Source organism: Doryrhamphus excisus, linkage group LG14 (assembly GCF_037039965.1).
Source record: "Doryrhamphus excisus strain RoL-2023G ecotype Guam linkage group LG14, RoL_Dexc_Guam_v1.1, whole genome shotgun sequence".
Taxonomy (NCBI): Eukaryota; Metazoa; Chordata; class Actinopteri; order Syngnathiformes; family Syngnathidae; genus Doryrhamphus; species Doryrhamphus excisus.
The window spans coordinates 8256533-8276309 of NC_136370.1; the positions used below are offsets into that span (position 1 = coordinate 8256533).

At 39.6% G+C, this 19777-nt stretch overlaps 1 protein-coding gene and 1 long non-coding RNA gene across 3 annotated transcripts in view; both read right to left on the reverse strand.

Annotated features, from left to right (window-relative positions):
* Positions 1-1765: 1765 nt before the first annotated feature.
* The window catches only part of LOC131140765 (uncharacterized), a 52598-nt gene continuing 34586 nt past the window's right edge, over positions 1766-19777 (reverse strand). Inside the window, exon 5 of one of the 2 annotated variants that reach the window (XR_013629789.1) lies at positions 1766-2004. This is a non-coding gene — a long non-coding RNA (uncharacterized LOC131140765). Of the gene's footprint in view, positions 2005-19220; positions 19439-19777 lie in introns of those variants that run through there. The other variant, XR_013629790.1, reaches the window with a different exon arrangement.
* On the reverse strand, positions 10989-12474 carry dio3a (iodothyronine deiodinase 3a). Its single transcript, XM_058091484.2, has one exon. It carries the CDS (start codon positions 12326-12328, stop codon positions 11540-11542), a length of 789 nt encoding a protein of 262 aa, XP_057947467.2. The 5' UTR covers positions 12329-12474; the 3' UTR covers positions 10989-11539.

Sequence of the window (19777 nt, forward strand, 5' to 3'; positions counted from 1 at the left end):
AAATGTATTACTGCACCACACGTGTATAAAGCCACACAGTACTTCCTTATGCGTGACGTCATTGCCTGTATTGTTTTACATTTTACACAGTGGAAAGAACAAGCATGATAAAAGTCATGCAAGAGTCAATGCAAAGCATTTATGGAAGGGAAAAATGAATGAAATATCATCATTCACCTAAATGGGGTGTTATATGAATTATCACCACAAGGTGTCACTCATTTAGAGACAGAGGTCTGTATAGGCGCTTACGTAATCTCCCCGAAGACCCACTTTGAAGTGCCGAAACCGACATTGTTGATATCGGCCAGCAGGGGGTGACACTGGGTAGGTTCAGCAACGAGCGAGAGTTAGTGTGAAGCATAAGGTTATGTTTTGATAAGAGTATGGTTATTGTTTGGGTTAGGATTTGAGGTTAGAGTTAGGTTTAAGGTCAAGGTCAGGGTTTAAAGCTAGGGTAGGGTTTGGGTTAGATTGGATTAGAGGAAATGTTCAAGTTAGGTTTTCCGTTTCAACAAAGATATCAAACTAATATAAAAAGTAAATACGTAGAGGAAGTGGTAGTAAAACCTGAAGTTATCCGTAACGGGGTGCCAATGGTGGATATTGAGCAGGTTGATTGATTGGCTGTTGAAAGAAGACTGAGAACCTGTTTGAAGGCTGATCTGTAGAAGACATCATTAGAACTATATATAGTGCAGCATGGAGGGGACTATTTGTTATCCTAGCATGTCTGGGGAGGGACGGGTCTAGATTTCTATACAGTCCGTATCGCCATTACATGACATGTGGGGGCGTGTTTTTTCATTTGGGGGTCCCGAGTCATTGAGGCCCTCCACATCCTGTTAGAATCTGTTACATACAGTCTGTCACCTTAAGTTGCTTTAATTTACACCCCATATTTTTTAATATTCATGTTCATCATCTATATGAATATTATACAATTCTCCTACTTCCTGAGCTAGATAAAGTCCCTAAAATACTCCTGGCCTAACAAGTGAATCTTTTACAGTCATTGATAAGAACATTAACTCATTCAATCCCAGCCATTGTTCAAAAGACAGCCCCTTCAGTACTGTGGCCATTTTGGACAACTAGCACTGATTTTTCAAGGCACACAAAATATTGTGTTGGCTATGGTTATATTAACATGAAAAGATTAGGCTGTCATCTTTCATCAGAAAAAAAAATGTTGTTTCTATCTTTTTTTTGTTCTTGAGTAATAATCAGTACAAAGGAGGTAAGTTTCAGGAAAATATCAGTTCCCAACAAAAAAGGGAGAAAAATATATTTGAAGCATAACTTTCATTCATTCATTTTCTATCGCTTATCCTCACGTGCTGGAGCCTATCCCAGCTGTCTTCGAGCGAGAGGCGGGGTACACTCTGGACTGGTCGCCAGCCAATCACAGGGCACATATAGACAAACAACCATTCACACTCACATTCATACCTACGGACAATTTGGAGTCACCAATTAACCCAGCATGTTTTTGGAATGTGGGAGGAGAAAACCCACGCATGCTCAGGGAGAACGTGCCAACTCCACACAGAGATGGCTGAGGGTGGAATTGAACTTGGGTCTCCCAGCTGTGAGGCCTGTGCGCTAACCACTTGACAACCGTGCAGCCCTAAAACTTTAAATATAATTTAAAAATCAATAAGCAGTTTTTATGAGAGGTTTGGGGACCCCTGGAAATCTAGGCCCCCCGGGCTATTGCCTGTGTTTGCCCAATGATGACATGTACTGTATTTGCTCGCTCCAGTTTGCATGTTTAATTAGGGTTCATTCATATTTAAAATATGTTTTTCAACGGCATGCATTGGAGGTAAAAATGTTAACATGTTCAAGCCCCACAACACAGAGACCTTTTTGTCTGCTGGGGCCCAGTGTCCCACCCACTCCACTTGCACAGTTATGACCCCTGTGGGGAGAGAGGGGCCCTCACCTTCAACTGAAGAAGCCAAAAAACTGCCAGCAAGGCCAGTCGTCTCCTTCCCAGAGCTGTAAAAGAACAAAACAGAGAAGCAAATGTTAACCTTTGACCTCTCTTTGTGACTGATGAGGCGCTACATCCGTGACCTGAAACGTGCACATGGAAAGAATCCAGACTAGAAGACGTTAAGGCGGTATTTCCTTTCAGGGGCGCACATTAGATACAGTTGACTTTCACCGGAGTTGGGTACCCCATGCTCAGCAAGTTTAATGACTTCCACATGAGCTCACCGTACAACCACAGCATGGCTAGCCATCACACAAACACTGCCTCCTCTTCGCTACTTTGTTAGCAACAAACTATCTTTCTTGTACAGCCAACTAATCACGTCTCCATAGTGACTTAGGTAGCTAGTAGCATGGCATAAAGGAGTTAGAGTGTAGGATTCCTGGTAATCCCTGAAGGATTACGCATAAACACTATCGCGTTCCTGGAGTGCACAACAGGGAGTGGCAATATTTGCTCTCTGTTAGTAATACTTACTGCAGTATCATAGCAAATGTGGTACAGTAATAATTCCTCATTTATTGTGGTCAGTTGGTTTCAGACCCGACCATGATAAGTGAATTTACACAAAGTAGCATTCCTTATTTATGAATGGAAGATATTCGAAGTGGGAGTTTGCATGTTCGTCCCTGTGCATGCGTGGGTTTTCTCCGGGTACTCCGGTTTCCTCCCACATTCCAAAAACATGCTAGGTTAATTGGCGACTCCAAATTGTCCATAGGTATGAATGTGAGTGTGAATGGTTGTTTGTCTATATGTGCCCTGTGATTGGCTGGCCACCAGTCCAGTCCAAAGACAGCTGGGATAGGCTCCAGCATCCCCCGCGACCCTTGTGAGGAAAAGCAGTAGAAAATGAATGAATGAATGATATTCAAAGTGAGATCATAAAAACTTGTGTACGACCTTCTAAATATGTTTTTTAACATTATAAGTGCCCTCGAGACATGAACTAAGACCCCTATAGTCACATTTACATTTATATTACACAATACACTAGACCTAATAACAGCAAATAAGAATTGTGCTTGGCAATGGTAATGGTTTAATTTCATTTGAACATGCATCAGATTACAACTGAATGCATCCCATAATCAGTTCACAGTTCCACATGTCCAAAAGGAGTAGGAAGAAGCAAAGCTTATTAAATCCTACCCCTACATCTGGTACTTTTAGTACCAGTAACTGTTACATTTGTTCACTTCCTGCTTTCCATAATACAGTTTAAGGTTTTTTTTTTTTTTTTTTTTTTTAATAATGTACCTCGTACCAAAGTACAAGATGATATGACCATACAATGACATAATGGGTACCATAGTAAGTGTCAATATAGTGATATATATAGCACATCATGACTGGTTCAAGACTCTTCATCCTTGTATTTAGCAAACATCAACTGCTTGTATTGTTTCTTGTATTGTATTGTATTGTTTGAGGTCCTTACTCAATCCATTCCATAGTTTGATTCCACATACTGAAATGCTACGGCTTTTTAACGTAATTCAAATGTAATTCAAAGTACTTTGCACAAAAGAAGCGTATGATCACTTCATAAAATCATTCCAAAAAAACATAAAATCCTTCTAAAGTCATGACAAAAATTCCATCAATCATTCCATTAAAAAACCTCTAAATAAAAATGGAGAGTGCAGATCAAATACTTTTAGTTGTCAAATACACAGATGAATAGAAGTGTTTTCAGCTTGGAAACACAAGATAACTGTGTTTAGTTTTGATCCTCGGCACCCACTAGAGACCACTATCTGAGCTTCTCAGAGCTTGAGATGTTTTATGTTGCTCTAACATGTCGGAGATGTACTTTGGTCGTGAAAAGCCACAAGCAGATCAGTTTTAAAGTCTATTCTTTGAGTATCAGGAAGTACTGGACTAATATGACCATATTATACGTATTTTCCTGGTTCTAATCAGGACTCGAGCAGCAGCATTCTAAATGTACTTCAGTTGTTTTACAGCTTGTTTAGTGCATTTTGGGTCATTTAGGCAATTTAGGCTTGGAAATATGTAATTTAGGTAAGAAGACTGGGAGTCTGCTGAAGACAAAGGTCATTAGTCTCTCTAAATCCTGTTTTGACACAATTCCCTTGATTTTGCCAATGTTTTTTAGGTGGTAAAAATCTGATGATATTATTGATTTAATATGGCTGTTAGACTTCAGATCTAAGCCCTAGATTTCTAACCTGATGACCAGGTTTTAGAAAAAGAATCTAAGATGATGATTTCAATTTTGTCCACGTTTAGCTGGAAAAAAAAAGTGTTTTGCATCCACACACTGATTTGTTTGATGCAGTGGCAAATGAAGTCTGCAGGACCGTGTTCACCGGCTGTCAGTGACACGTTGATCTGAGTGTCATCTGCATTATTATTATATTAGCTGACCCGAAGGGAGCATGTACAAAATGAACAATAGAGGTCCCAAGTTTGACTCCTGGGGAACCCCACAGGTCATAGCCATTTGGACTTGAACCAGTTTTCTAGCCTCTGTAGTAAGATGACATGGTCAATGCAGAAGTGAGACTCTACCACGGATATCATTTGTCATATTGATGAGCTGTCTCAGTGCTGTGGTTGGACCTAAAGCCTGATTTGAAAGTACACATTTTTAGAGAGAAGAAACTTGCAGTATTCAACCTTTTATACAAAAGACTTCCTCCAAGAATGGCAGGTTTGATATAGGCCAATAGTCCAGTACTGTGGCATCAAGACTCTTCTACAAAAGAAGCTTAATAACAGCAGTTTTTAGAGCCTTTGGGATGTTCCAATGTCTCAGATGTTAACTAGATGAATGAGTTGTGGTTACAAACTATGCAACACTGCGGGTAACTAAAATGTGGTCTGGGGCCCTATGAAATATCCATCCACCCATCCTACTCGGGTCGCAGGGGGGTTGCCGGAGCCTACCCCACCTGTGTTCGGACAAGATTACAACAATAGGCATTTTGCTGAGAATGTGCCCCCTTGCGCAAAATGGGGCCCACCTTGCATTGTAGAGCCCTACACACAGCACGTGTTCTGCTTGAAGGGAGGGACAGCTGTGGGTAGTTCGTTTATACATTGACTCCACTACACCGCATATGGGTGGGGTTGGGAGTCCCCCCCTCCCACCGGCTGCAACGGATGTCGAGTGGGCGATATATGTCACATTATAAAAATATACAAAGTAAATTCAAATAACATAAAAGTCAATTTCTTGGAATGATCAGTCAAGCGTTTGATCACGCTGCAGTGATTTAAAACTACCACGAGTAACCAACCACTCAACGGTAAACCAAACTTTTGTTTATAAACATCATATTGATCAACATCGTGAATGCTGCCATTCAAAAGCACATCAACTTAACTGCTAATTTAGCAGAGCTACAAACATGGTCGGTGTGACCCATTTAATGGCCGTATTTTTAAAACGGTTTCATCATTGACGTTTATATTACAGCCAAACATGTCGCTAAAAGGCACAGAGTTAAGACAACCTTTTGTTTGTTGTTTTTTTTTCTATTTTAAGGTGATTTTATGTTTTTTTGATATCCGCCCAAGTGGCAATGTAGTTTTGGGTTTGTAACACCATTGCGTCAAATGAAATTGTTGCGTAACAAGAATGAAATGAAACGTTAATAATGATTCCTCGATGTTTATTGAATTATGTAGACTTACAAACTGGAACATGAATTTATAATCTTGGTCAAAGTGACTCATATTGATACATTCATATTGATAATGCTGTACCAAATGTAGCATGAATTTTTTCATAAATTCATATGATATCACTAACAAATTTCTTTATTTCTAATATTTACTCATCTGCTGACAATGCACCACATGGCTCACCATCAATACATCCATCTATCCATCTTCTATGCTGCTTATCCTCACTAGGGTCGTATGCTGGAGCCTATCCCAGCTGATCACCACGTTTATAGAAATATGACATTGTTTTCTGCGAAAACTATAAGCTATAAAGGTTAGTTTGTTTGGAGTAAGGATGCTTGTTTGTTGGTTTGGTGTTTTGTGCTTTCGCTGTCTAGTAAGATGGCTGGATTAGGCGCCGGATGCAGTGATGTAAAGCCACTGGACTATAGAGCAGTGGAGACGCGTTCTCTGGCGTAATGAATCACGCTTTTCCATCTGGCAATCTGATGGATGAGTCTGGGTTTGGAGGTTGCCAAGAGAACGGTACATTTGGGACTGCATTGTGCCGAGTGTGAAATTTGGTAGGAGGAATTATGGTGTGAGGTTGTTTTTCAGGAGTTGGGCTTGGCCCCTTAGTTCCAGTGAAGGGAACTTTGAATGCTGCAGGATACCAAAACATTTTGGACAATTCCATACTCCCAACCTTGTGGGAACAGTTGGGGGCAGCCCCTTCCTCTTCCAACATGACAATGCACCAGTGCACAAAGCAAGGTTCATAAAAAGACTTAGATCCAGGCCTTCTCCACCAACATCAGTGTGTGACCTCACCAATGTGCTTTTGGAAGAATGGTCAAAAATTGTGATAAACACACTCTTCAACCTTGTGGACCAGCCTTCCATGAAGCGTTGAAGCCGTATTAGCTGCAAAAGGTGGACTGACATCATATTAAACCCTATGGGTTTACTTTAAAATATGTTAGGTCAGGGGTCTCAAACACGCGTGGCCCGCAGGACACTAGTTTGAGGCCCCCGCCTTGATATGAAAGTTTAATGTTAGTGCGGCCTGCGCAAGTTTGATATGGATGCTGTATGGTATCATGTACCCAGAAAAAATTCTTATGTTTGATTAATGTTCATGTTAAAGGTTAAATAACTGTTAATAGTTATCCTCCCTATCCGTGTGGAAGTGGTAAGTTTTTGGCTTTTTAAGTTTAAAGGAAATAACTTGGAGGCTACCGTTTAGGTCGCTAGCTCTCTAGTTTGCGAGTTAGCATGTGTCTCAAGACCCTGCAGTTGCGCAATATGTTGTAAATAAAAAGAGTATAAATGTGACTATAGTCGTGTTTTGTCATGTCTACAGGCCTCTAATAATACTTTGTTCATTTTAATCAGAAAAAAATAATTTGTCTATCCACCAACTATATGTGGTTTCTTAAGTTTTTATTATTTGCTGTTTTATTATTATTATTATATTTATTTATTACTGATTGATTGATTTTCTTTATTCTTGATTTGTTTATTTATTTTTCATCTTATTTTGTGTAGAAAAATAAAAAGTAAGATATTTGAGAACAGTGGAATGTTTTATCAGAGCTTTTCTTGTAGAAAATCAGAACCAAAGCAAAGTTTATTCATTTTTCTGTTTTTAATAAATGTGTTTTTTTTTTTTGGTGATGCGGCCCAGCCTCGCCCAGACCCTAGCTCCAGTGGCCCTCAGGTAAATTGAGTTTGAGACCCCTGCTTTAGGTCATATAGTGTATTTTGTACAACCACTTGTTTTCCGAGTGCTCTCACCGTTTTTTTGGTGAAGTTCTATGCACAAATGACGAAAATTCACAATGTTAAAGAATCTTTCAAATATGTATTCCTGGATTCAGAAAGTGATCCAGACCCCCCCCCCCCCCAAATTGGATCACTTCTTCCATATCCCATTTGTATCAATTACTGAAAATAACATCCAAATTCATTCAGAACTGTTCAAGTTATTTTGAACGCAAACAGACAAACACCAACTCCACGCTGTGTTTGCACTTGGAGGTAACAAAATAGAACCAAACTTTTGTGGATGTGAAGGGGTCTAGTGACAGGGTTTGCTTTGGGTCCCCAAATTGACTAAATATGCCCCTGTGAAGGGATACAACTCCGATGTGGATGTAAAAACAAAACAACCCGGAGGCCCTTGTGTGTGTTAAATTGTGCCAAACCACAAGTGACTTCAGGCAGTGAAAACATGTTCAAAATACACAAAACAGGCAGCATGCTGATTATTAACGTGGTGATTCTCAGCTTTTATCATATTATGGCAGCAATATAGAGACATTATCGGTGCTGCTGGAGGTGGTGGATTGGTGCACTAAGCCTAGGAAACATTTGTGTAGATATATCACTCAACAATAATAGGATCATGTGTGATTATCCTCATTTAGTTGTAAGAGCTACAAGAGCTTACTTGGGAGGAGGTGGCAGTGGTGGTGAAGTTGAGCTACTTTACTACAGATATTGTATAGTACAGGGGTGGGCAAACTTTTTGACTCGCGGGCCGCATTGATATGACAAAATTTACGGGGGGGGGGCAGACTATATATTTTACACGTAACAATCCACCTGGTATTATTGTATCTGTAAAATTGTCATGCAATCTGCTATTATTATTATTTATTATTTTATATTTATATTTAAATATTTTAAAAATAATAAAATATAATAATTACAATAAAATTAAAATAATAATTATTATATTATTATTATGTAAAATATGCAAATATAACAATAATATTATATATAATTAATATAATAATTAGCATTAATATAATGATTATAATAATCATAATAGTTCTAATAATAATTATAATAATCTAATAATCTAATAATAATCTAATAATAATTATTATTATTCTTATTATGTGCTTGTGTCCCTTTTTTCAGGAGCACTTTGTAAACAACAGACCATGTCAAAAAACGAAATTGATAAAACCATCAAAAGGTTGGCTCAGGCCATGATGCCAGGTTGTATGTTGAGTTTAAATGAAATACTTTGGAAAGATTGGGCGGCCCGTATTCAAACACTTGGCGGGCCGGTTTTGGCCCCCGGGCCGTAGTTTGCCCACCCCTGGTATAGTATATACACACACTGGATACTTCAGGACATCATGTTCCGTTTTGATTGTACTCATTTCACTAAAAAATGTATGCACAAGCTTTGCAGTGGTGTAGAACAGTACTGCATCAGCGTCAGAGCTGTTCGTGACCTCATTTAACTTCCTGAGAGGGTCAAAATATTAGGAACCCTGAACTGTGATGCAGTGCACTTGTACAAATGTTTAAAATGTTTTATTATGGGCATGCACTGCAATGCAGGCCCCCATTGACAGCTGCCAAGACTTTTCTCAGAAGGTGGTGTGCGCAGGGCCGAAACGCAGGGCTAAAAAAGTAACTTTTTTTTGTTGCAAACTCCTCCTCCTGGCCTCAAAGTTTTAGCTAGCTTGATTTATTTTGGTGAAAACGTAGGAATCTTTGTCCCCTTTCCAAAAATGTCCCTCTTATGGCTGAGAGATGTACGGATCGCCTTCTGTGGCCCCTAGAAGCGACATAAGCCTATAAATTCTCCCATTGACTCCCATGTTAAAGACACTGTCTTTTGTTTCTCCAGATCTTCAATTATCTCTGTTTTCGACTCGTCTTCCTGCAGTCATTTCTCAACCGATTTGCAAAACGAGCAGATCTACACGAAGCCCCGACCCTCAGGCCACTCACGGTGATCTTGCGGCGTCAATATCTTGAATCATATGGCCGTAAGAAGCTTCTGTTCGACATGAGGGATTCAGGCTTTTCGGTAATTTGTGCTAATTCATTGTCAATATGGCCACCACCTGCTGCAGTAAAATGGAGTTTACACCTTTTCTCCTTCTTCTCCCAGCCCCTCCCATTTAAAACGAACTGTGCGATTACAATGATTCCCTTCCCAGCTGATACCATACATCTTATGGATCTGGGAGATTTTAAAAGTTCTATCTTTCTAATTAAGTACGGTCACTTAAAATGACTGGAGTATCAAAATATCAACATAGTCATAGAATCCATCATACAGGATTAAGCTGTGTTATCATCATGTCAGAAATCGATAATTTGGTATCGACGTGAACCTCACTCCTCTCTGCCCTTTAGTACTACATGACAATACAAGCGCTGCATGCAATTGTAACAACAACACACTTGATGCTATGTTGCTAGGTGCTAGCATGCTAATTGCTAGCATGTTTGCATGTTAGCTAATTTACTCATGTCTAAAGGCAAATACACACATGGCATGATGTAGGGACACTATGGGACTGCCTTAACAGTTATGGGACTTGGTGCTTTCTTCCTAGATGCTACCATGCTAACTGTTAGTATGTTATCATTTGGACTTTTTTATGCATATTTAAATGAAAATACACACATGACATGATGTGTGGACACTATGGAACTGCCTTGGCACTTTCGCCACTTAGTGCTATCTTGCTAGGTGTCACCATGCTAACTGTTAGCATGTTGGAATTTGGGCTATTTTACTCCTGTTAAAAAAGCCTACATACACATGGCACGATGTAGGAATGGTTTCTCTGCACTTTTGGTGCTAGCATGATATCTGTTAGCATGTTAACATTTCAGCTGTAATCCTCACATCTAAAGGCAATACAGGCAGGCGTGATGCAGGGATATTGTAGGACCGCCTTGACGCTTTCGCTATAGAGTGCCAAGTTGCTAGATGTTAGCGTGCTCAAAATTTCCGCTGGAATTTTCTAGTTTAGAAGTAAAATGTTTAGAACTAAACCAAATACATTCATATAACAATATATACACATCCTATTTAAATATGTAATATTAGAAATGACATATTTATGGAAACGTTACAACTTTACTAACTTTACAATTACAATTTCTTAAAAAGATTTAGTAATGTTTTCAATATTAATAATGATAATAAATGATGCTTTACAGCTCTTTTCAAGACATCCAAAGACATGCATTCATGTATTCATTGATTTATGTATTTAATGTAATTGCTCCCACTAATCAACTAATATTTACTTGTTAATATTATTATTAAAATTATTTAGAAAGAATTATATATATATATATATATATATATATATATTAACTTTAATTTAATTAATTTATGAATAGAACATTGTTTTTAATATTTCATTATTTTTAAACATTTGACATATTTGCCGCAGGGAACACAATCTTGATTATTCATCCAGGAAAATGGTAATCATATCCAATTACATTTTTTTTTTTTTTTTTTACAGAAAAACTGTTGTAAGAAGTTCTGGACTCTATTTTCACATTTATTTCCACAACATTTTAAAAGACTGAACCACAAAAGGATAAGTCCACATGCAGGAATGCATGCAAAGGCTTGACTTTGCATGAGAGGACAAAAAAAGGACAAAAAAAAAACAGAAGAAAAATGGCAAATTAAAGAGTAAGATTGCGCAATATGCACGCAAACAAATAAATGAGCCACATTGTAGAGGTAGATGATGACATTTTATTGTATGAAAATATGCTTGTACAAAAACAAAGAGTGGGGTGCAGTGACAAGATGGACAAGAGCGCAGCATTCGATGCTCCTCAGTATCACATTACATCAGTACCGGCTCTCCGGACGTGGACCGTTTCAGAACCGAACTTCACAACAATAATGAGGAGCTATGTGATGTCCACTTGTCCAACATTACATGATAAGAGACAACAAAAACACAAACTCACCTTTTTTTTGCAGGTATAATTACAAAAATGCTGACACATCATACTCAAATACAAGTAGGATCTACAGTAAGTAGAGTTATAATACCCAAAATGTGCAGCATTTGTGTAGGTGTCTTCTAATAGCAGCTCTACATGGTTCTACACATGAATAACTAGACTACTGGCTTGCCTCTCTCGGTACCGGTCCAGCCAGTCTCTGAGGTCCGAGATCCGGTACCCCTCGGGTCCCCTGCCCCCCTGGTAAACTATTTTGCCCTCCTGCAGGATATAAAGTCTGTCGAAGTAAGCCCCGTAGGCGGCGTTGCAGGGGTTCTCCATGCCGTCGACCACCACCAGACACCCGGGCGCCTCCAAGCGCATGAGCTGCGCTGCGCCGAGCCGGTCCTTCAGGCAGCGGTGCTTGGGGATCTGGTAAGGCGCATCGGTGCTCACCCAGCCGTCCGACGGGTGCGCTTCCTCGATGTACACCACCACAGAGTCGGCGATGTCCGCGTTCTCCCGCACCAGCCCCTGGAAAGCTTTGAGGCGCGCCATGAAGGGGGGTCATGTGCAGCTGCCAAAGTTGAGGATGAGCGGTCTGCTCTCCCGGGCGTAGTCCAGGATGCGCCCGCGCCGCTCGTCCTCCACGCGGACCACCTCCGTGTTGGGCGCCCCGCGGCCGAGGTGCGCCGCCTTGAGGAGGTCCAGCTTGTGACCGTGCCACACCGCCTTGAGGGACTCCAACGTGAAGAAGCGATTGGAGTCTGATATGCACAGAGGAGGGTCCATGGCGTCGCTCTCCTCCTCCCGCTCCTTCATCCTGAGGAAAAACCTCTTCCTGATGCACAAAAAGTCGAGGAGCCAGAACATGAGTGCAGCCAGGAGAAAGCGGGGCAGCAGTACCAGACACACCAGAGCATTCTTGATGGCCTTCATGGTGTTCATCATGTGCCGCCCCAAATGTGCTGCCTGGAAGTTGGGTGACTTGCAACTTCACCCTCTTTTTATAGCAGCCAGCCACAGGTCTGAATGAATCACACCCCGCCTCCAAAGTGGGGCCAAGGCCTCACATGGCGGGGATTACCTTCTGTCAACTCCACTGCTTTGAGCCTCCGCCAAAAAGAAGTCAAATTACCGCACCATTTGAAGCTGTGTGATAACTCAAATTGTCTTGTGTGTGTTTTTGCTGCACTTTTATATATTCATCTGCAGATGAACGGTCATGCCCAGGCTAATGTCACATGTAGGTTAACAAAGGAGGTGTGACATTATTGATTTTCAAGAGCATGCAAAACTGTCTTGAAATGTTTGGCTGGTGGTATTGCATAACCACAAAATAAACAGGAAATCCTAATATTGACCTGATATTCCCAAACATTCGTAACACTCTGTCAAAGCCATATTTTAAGTCACAAAAAAGGTAAGGTAATAATATGTAGGTAAGGTAATATGAATGGATGGGGTGAAGAAATATGTCATTTTATGGTTCAAGGCGGATTTGTAACATTTTTGCAACATTTTTTCCCATGCATAGGAAATAGAAATAGCATGTGGCCACAAAACAACACAGTGAAACCTTGGTTAGCGTACGAACCAGTCTGTTTACGTCAAAAATTGCCTCGGTTTGTGTACAATATGGTGTGCTTTTTGTTGTTTTATGAATACACCATGTGAGTCCAACAGTGTTTATGATGTATTTTTTTAAGCACAAAATGTCCTTGTTAGGGGCGGCACGGTGGTCTAGTGGTTAGCACGCAGACCTCACAGCTAGGAGACCAGAGTTCAATTCCACCCTCTGCCATCTCTGTGTGGAGTTTGCATGTTCTCCCCGTGCATGTGTGGGTTTTCTCCGGCTCCTTCGGTTTCCTCCCACATTCCAAAAACATGCTAGGTTAATTGGCGACTCCAAATTGTCCATAGGTATGAATGTGAGTGTGAATGGTTGTTTGTCTATATGTGCCCTGTGATTGGCTGGTGACCAGTCCAGGGTGTACCACGCCTCTCGCCCGAAGACAGCTGGGATAGGCTCCAGCACCCCCCGCGACCCTTATGAGGAAAAGCGGTAGAAAATGAATGAATGAATGTCCTTGTTAGCATGGAAACCAGAACCAGAAGTCCTTGTCCCCCAGTTCCGTTGCCGGTCTATTACATCAACAGCGATTGGCTCTGCTTCTTCACTAAATAACACTGTTAAGCCACAAGTATCTGCTTTTCTTATTGATCACAAATTTCACAATACACCATAATGGAGCCAAATAAAGTTGAAAGTGCCAGAATTTTTATAAAAAGGTGAGAAACACTATGGAATTCAAGAACTCCTTGCAAAACACAAAGATGGTGTCTGTGTTGATCTCTGCTTGTCACTTAGCCTCATAGCCATCTTTGTTAAGTCTTCAATCAAGGTAAAAATGGATGTCCCTAGTTGGAATTGCATTATTTCTTATGGGAAAAATGAACTCGGTTTATCTAAGTTTCAGATTAAGTTGGACCTTTTGGAATAACGTAATGATGCTAACCAAGGTTTCAAGATGTAGGCAATGTTTTAAGTAGCATTTTGAATCTTTAAAATTACTAATTGTCATACAAGTGTAAAAAGAAGTTAACTGCCAGATAAGGCAAAAACAATGGAACATAACAGAAAAACAACATAGCACTCTTCCTTAACCTTATTGGAAAATTTGAATTATTCTTGTTGTAGAGGCTGTTTAATGTTTAATTCTTACAAAATGTGCAATAAGAAATTAACCACTGTATTGTACCTTACCTTTGTTTTCAACATTGTTTGGGAGTAATGGCGTTAAAAATAACAGCATATACGTATAAAGCCACTGTTTTCCACTTACAGGCGATCTAATTAATTCCATCTATCTATTCTTTTTCTATGTCGCTTATCCTCACTGGAGCCTATCCCAGTTGTCTTTGGACGAGAGGCGGAGTACACCCTGGACTGGTCGCCAGCCAATCACAGGGCACATATAGACAAACAACCATTCACACTCACTTTCATACCTATGGACAATTTGGAGTCACCAATTAACCTAGCATGTTTTTGGAATGTGGGAGGAAACCGGAGTACCCGGAGAAAACCCACGCATGCACGGGGAGAACATGCAAACTCCACGCAGAGATACCCAAGACGAGATTGGCCGTGCTGCCCTATCTAATGAATTATTATTTCAAATGTTACAATGTTAAAATTGAAATGAAACTGCACTGACATATTTATTAACCAACTGAATGTCGCTTCAGTCAGTTGATTACCACAGGTAGCTAGACAGCTAGTCAATAAGGTGTGGTTGCTCACTCTCGGGAAAGCACCGCCCCCTAGCATTGTACAAAAGAATCACAAGCCAGGATCTCAGCCCAAAGCCTAATCTCATTAAACATCTCTCAACAGCATACACCATTACAAAGCTAAATCCAAAATCTGTTACATATTGGAAGCATTGTTTTTCCAAAAAGTAATACAATTACTTTTCTTGATAACTCCTTACTACGAAGTCAACTAATTGTCTTTTTTTTTTCAAGACAAGAGCTAATGGCGATCCCGACAAATAAACAGATCTCATTTCTCTCTCCTCTCCTCTCAAAGAAAAAGACTAAAACTATCACAAAAATAAACATGGTTTGTGTGCAACAACTGTACATTCATGTATTTAACGATACTGAAACCAAATGGGCTGGAAGAGTGGTTAGGGAGCAGGTTAATTGGTGACTCCAAATTGTCCATAGGTATGAATGTGAGTGTGAATGGTTGTTTGTCTATATGTGCCCTGTGATTGGCTGGCCACCAGTCCAGGGTGTACCCCGCCTCTCACCCGAAGACAGCTGGGATAGGCTCCAGCACCCCTGCAACCCTCTTGAGGATAAGCTGTAGGAAATGAATGAATGAATGAATATTTCCTTTAAGCAGAGGAGTATATGTGCACTCTGCCAGTTTCTATCAGTTTTCATTGTGGAGGTTTTTCCAGCTTTCAGACCGGCATTGCACTGCTGCTGCACAATTAGAGCTGAAGATCCTGCGGAAACTTTACCTTTGTTGATCGCTTGTATTTAATTACCAAATAAATGCATGATGTCTTTTTGCGCACTCCTATTTGCTAAATATAACAAGCATATAATGATCTCCTCTATGGTTGCCATATGCTTTGAGCAGCCCGGGTGCTACCTGCTATAGACATTGTGGTGCGCTGTAGTCGGACACATGCCCCGAGTAGACCCGGTGTTGCCATTATTGTTGATGGTAACTGATGGTAACGGCGATTTTTAAAATTAATGTCTGCAGTCCATTTGTCATTGTAATGACACTTCGTCATTGTGTCTCGACAGACCGTGAGATGCATTTACAGACACTAAAAAAAATTGGGGCCTGAATTAATCCTGTTTAAGCATAAAAATGGTTAAATGAACTAAAATACACATGCATCATGAGCCATTCAGAAGATGCACTCAATGACACTGTGAATGATGTAGTATAGGGTGATTGACAAGTAACTGACTGTTTTAAAGTACTTATATTTTTTGTGTATGTTCCATGATGTATGAGAATTAAATCTATGTTCTTGTTTTCTTTTCAGATTAATTATTCTGTTTGAAATTCGAAAGCCCTACAAAAATGCTAAAATGCTAAAGCTACTTACTATTGAGAAATTTCGGACTGAACAGTCGCCACTTCTGGATTGGATTTGGGATCCAACACATATGGCTGTATGTTCAAAGCATTTACAGTACATTTACAGTATGTAAATGACATGTACAGTACATTACAACAGACCGTTTTTGCGGGAACCACAAAATACAGCTGAATATGTGCAGATTCTGGAAGAACTAGAACGCTTTCTGTGCTGTAGCTACTCTTAGGAGTCCACAACTCAATACAAAGAGATGAAAAATTAGCATCATATGTCCCCTTTAAGTAGTAAAACTGTCCGAAATGCAATACTGAGAGCCATATCTGCAGCCACATGTACAAGACAAAGAGTCAACAGGCAATGATCAGACAAGCTTGATGAAAATGAAAGAAATAAATAGTATCCATGTTCAGTGGCCATTGTTTGTTTTGATTGCTCAATAAAGACAGAACACACATAGTGTACACGCGCCTGATAATCCACCGCAATGCCTCAGGGAGTTGCTGACAGTAGCATTCAGCGGTCTTAAATTCAGACTTAGAAATGTGTGATTGTCTGGTAAGATGATTACCTAACCACAAACAAGATAACCGTTCCAAAAAAATAAAAAGCAGATGGTTTTCAGATACAACTGTGCAGTTGATACTGTATGTCTTTGTCATTTCTGAGTATTCTAAAGATATATAAACAGCTAAAAAAAAACACTTGAGAGTGCACGTAATGGGAAACACTTATTCCGCCTATAAAACACCACACCACATTCAACACCTTGCCACACCACATCAGCTCATCACTAGCTGGCTAGCAACTAGCTTCACCACACACTTGCCCACAGCATGACAGTGCCACACTCATGTTACATTATAACTTACATTATAACATACTTAAAAGGGCCAAAATATGGTAATATGGTTACATGTTATCATGAATGTACCCGTGACTACATGGTTACAGCATAATACCGTATTTTCCGGACTATAAGTCACACTTTTTTTCGTAGGTTGGCTGTTCCTGCGACTTATACTCCAGAGCGACTTATAAATGAAACAACGGTTTATGTTACATAAACACAGGACACCTTTTCTGTTCATGTTTATTTTTTGTGTAGCTGAATAACCATTGTGTTAGCATATCTTAGCTATTCAGCCTGTTCTCTATTCTTTTATTATTGTTAGAACTTGCCTTCCAAGCGGACGTAATGTCTGTTTTGGTCAAGTAGTTTGGAAAATTAATTACCCGCAAAAAATGCGACTTGTGTTTTTTTCTACCTAACTATGCATTTTTTGCATTGTGCGACTTATACTCTAGTGCGACTTATGTATATATTTTTTCTACCTATTTATGCATTTTTGGCATTGTGCGACTTATACTCCAATGTGACTTATGTATGTTTTTTTTCTACCTAATTATGCATTTTTGGCATTGTGCGACTTATTCTCCAGTGCGACTTATGTATGTTTTTTCTACCTAATTATGCATTTTTGGCATTGTGCGACTTATACTCCAGTGCGACTTATGTATGTTTTTTGTACTTAATTATGCATTTTTGGCCTTGTGCGACTTATACTCCAGTGCAACTTATGTATGTTTTTTTTCTACCTAATTATGCATTTTTTGCATTGTGTGACTTATACTCCAGTGCGACTTATGTATGTTTTTTTTCTACCTAATTATGCATTTTTGACCTTGTGCGACTTATACTCCAGTGCGACTTATGTATGTTTTTTTACTACCTAATTATGCATTTTTGGCATTGTGTGACTTATACTCCAGTGCGAACTATATGTTTTTTTCTACCTAATTATGCATTTTTGGCATTGTTCGACTTATACTCCAGTGCAACTTATGTATGTTTTTTTTCTACCTAATTATGCATTTTTGGCATTGTGCGACTTATACTCCAGTGTGACTTCTGTATGTTTTTTTCTGCCTAATTATGCATTTTTTGCATTGTGCGACTTGTACTCCAGTGTGACTTATGTATGTTTTTTTTCTACCTAATTATGCATTTTTGGCCTTGTGCGTCTTATACTCCAGTGCGACTTATGTATGTTTTTTTCTACCTAATTATGCATTTTTGGCATTGTGCGTCTTATACTCCAGTGCGTCTTATGTATGTTTTTTTCTACCTAATTATGCATTTTTGGCCTTGTGCGTCTTATACTCCAGTGCGTCTTATGTATGTTTTTTTCTACCTAATTATGCATTTTTGGCCTTGTGCGACTTATACTCTAGTGTGACTTATGTATGTATTTTTCTACCTAATTATGCATTTTTTGCATTGTGTGACTTATACTCCAGTGCGACTTATGTATGTTTTTTTCTACCTAATTATGCATTTTTGGCATTGTTCGACTTATACTCCAGAGCGACTTATAGTCCAGAAAATACAGTAAATAAAATCATTAAACCCCGTTGGAAGTGTAGCAGTCTTTGTCGGCAGCATAGGTGACCTGTCTCTTTTTAATCTTTGGAACACATAGAAAAGAGATGTGTTTATGCGTCACATAAGGATTGTGGATGATGGGCAAAATAAAAAAAAAGTGCAGTTATTTTTTAATGCGCTTAACTGACAACTTGCTGTTCTGTAATAAAAGCGTACCCATGACATTTGGGAGTAGTATATAGTGTATTCTTGTTTCGTCTTGTTACCACACACATAGGGGTCATTTTAAATAAAAACACACATTACACCACTCACAATAACACAAATGTCAGTCAATATAAACATTTCCACAAGAGCACATGTATGGATTGTGAGGTGCATGCCCAAGCAGGACGTGGCACTATATAAAAAATGTAAATTGCAAATGCCAAAAGAGCGTTTAGCATTTTTCTTTGTGTAAAATGTATTTTAATCCTCAAGATGGCGCCTTAGATGAATTTTTATATGGCTGAAGGCAATTTTCCTGAAGTGGACATTTAGTCCAAGTGGGTCATATACTTTGATTTTTATGGTGATCTGCACTCCGAGTGCTTTTAGGATGTATATATTTAAATAAAACACCACATTGCTGCATCTCCTTTGGCCTTTCCACAGTTGTCTTAGGAGCCATACAGATGTGGTCTTCCAGAGAACCCCAGCTCCTGCCACCCCCTTATTGCTCTGCTGCCTGGAAATCATCCCCAAGAAGCACAATAGACCATATACAAAATACAGACAGGAACATGAAGAAAATACTATATAAAAAGTCAAATTTCCGATTCATGTTCTTATTCATACTTGTACTGTTCGTCCGGCAACAATGGCAGTGCACTTCAACACCGCCATCACTGATTTTACCCTCACCTCTTCACCATCTGGTACATGGTGCCTACTGCCAAGGACAAGAGCAAACTGCAGTGTATCATTGGCTGCGCTCAGAAGGTGATTGGACACAATCTGCCATCCCTTCTCTTCCCCCCAGGACTTCAACGACTCTTGGACCTTGGGGTGAGCAGACAAAGATAAGGATTCCTACAAACACTCTATGTTTGTCCAGTCCATTGAAGTAGATGCTACAGTGTTTACATAGCACCATTTCACACCAGCAGTTAATTCAAGGATCAGGTTCAGAGCCATCCATTAAAAAAAAAAAACAAAAAAAAACAAGCAAGCGCCGTGTAATGGAGTAACCTATGGATGTCATGTTGTTACTCACAGTAGAACCCGCTTAAGTTGGTCCTGTTTATGTCGCTAAGTCCAAAATCGACATTGCCCTTAAAATAATGACAGTATGAACCTGCATTTTATCACAGAAATGAACAAAATGCAGCCAATTCATTG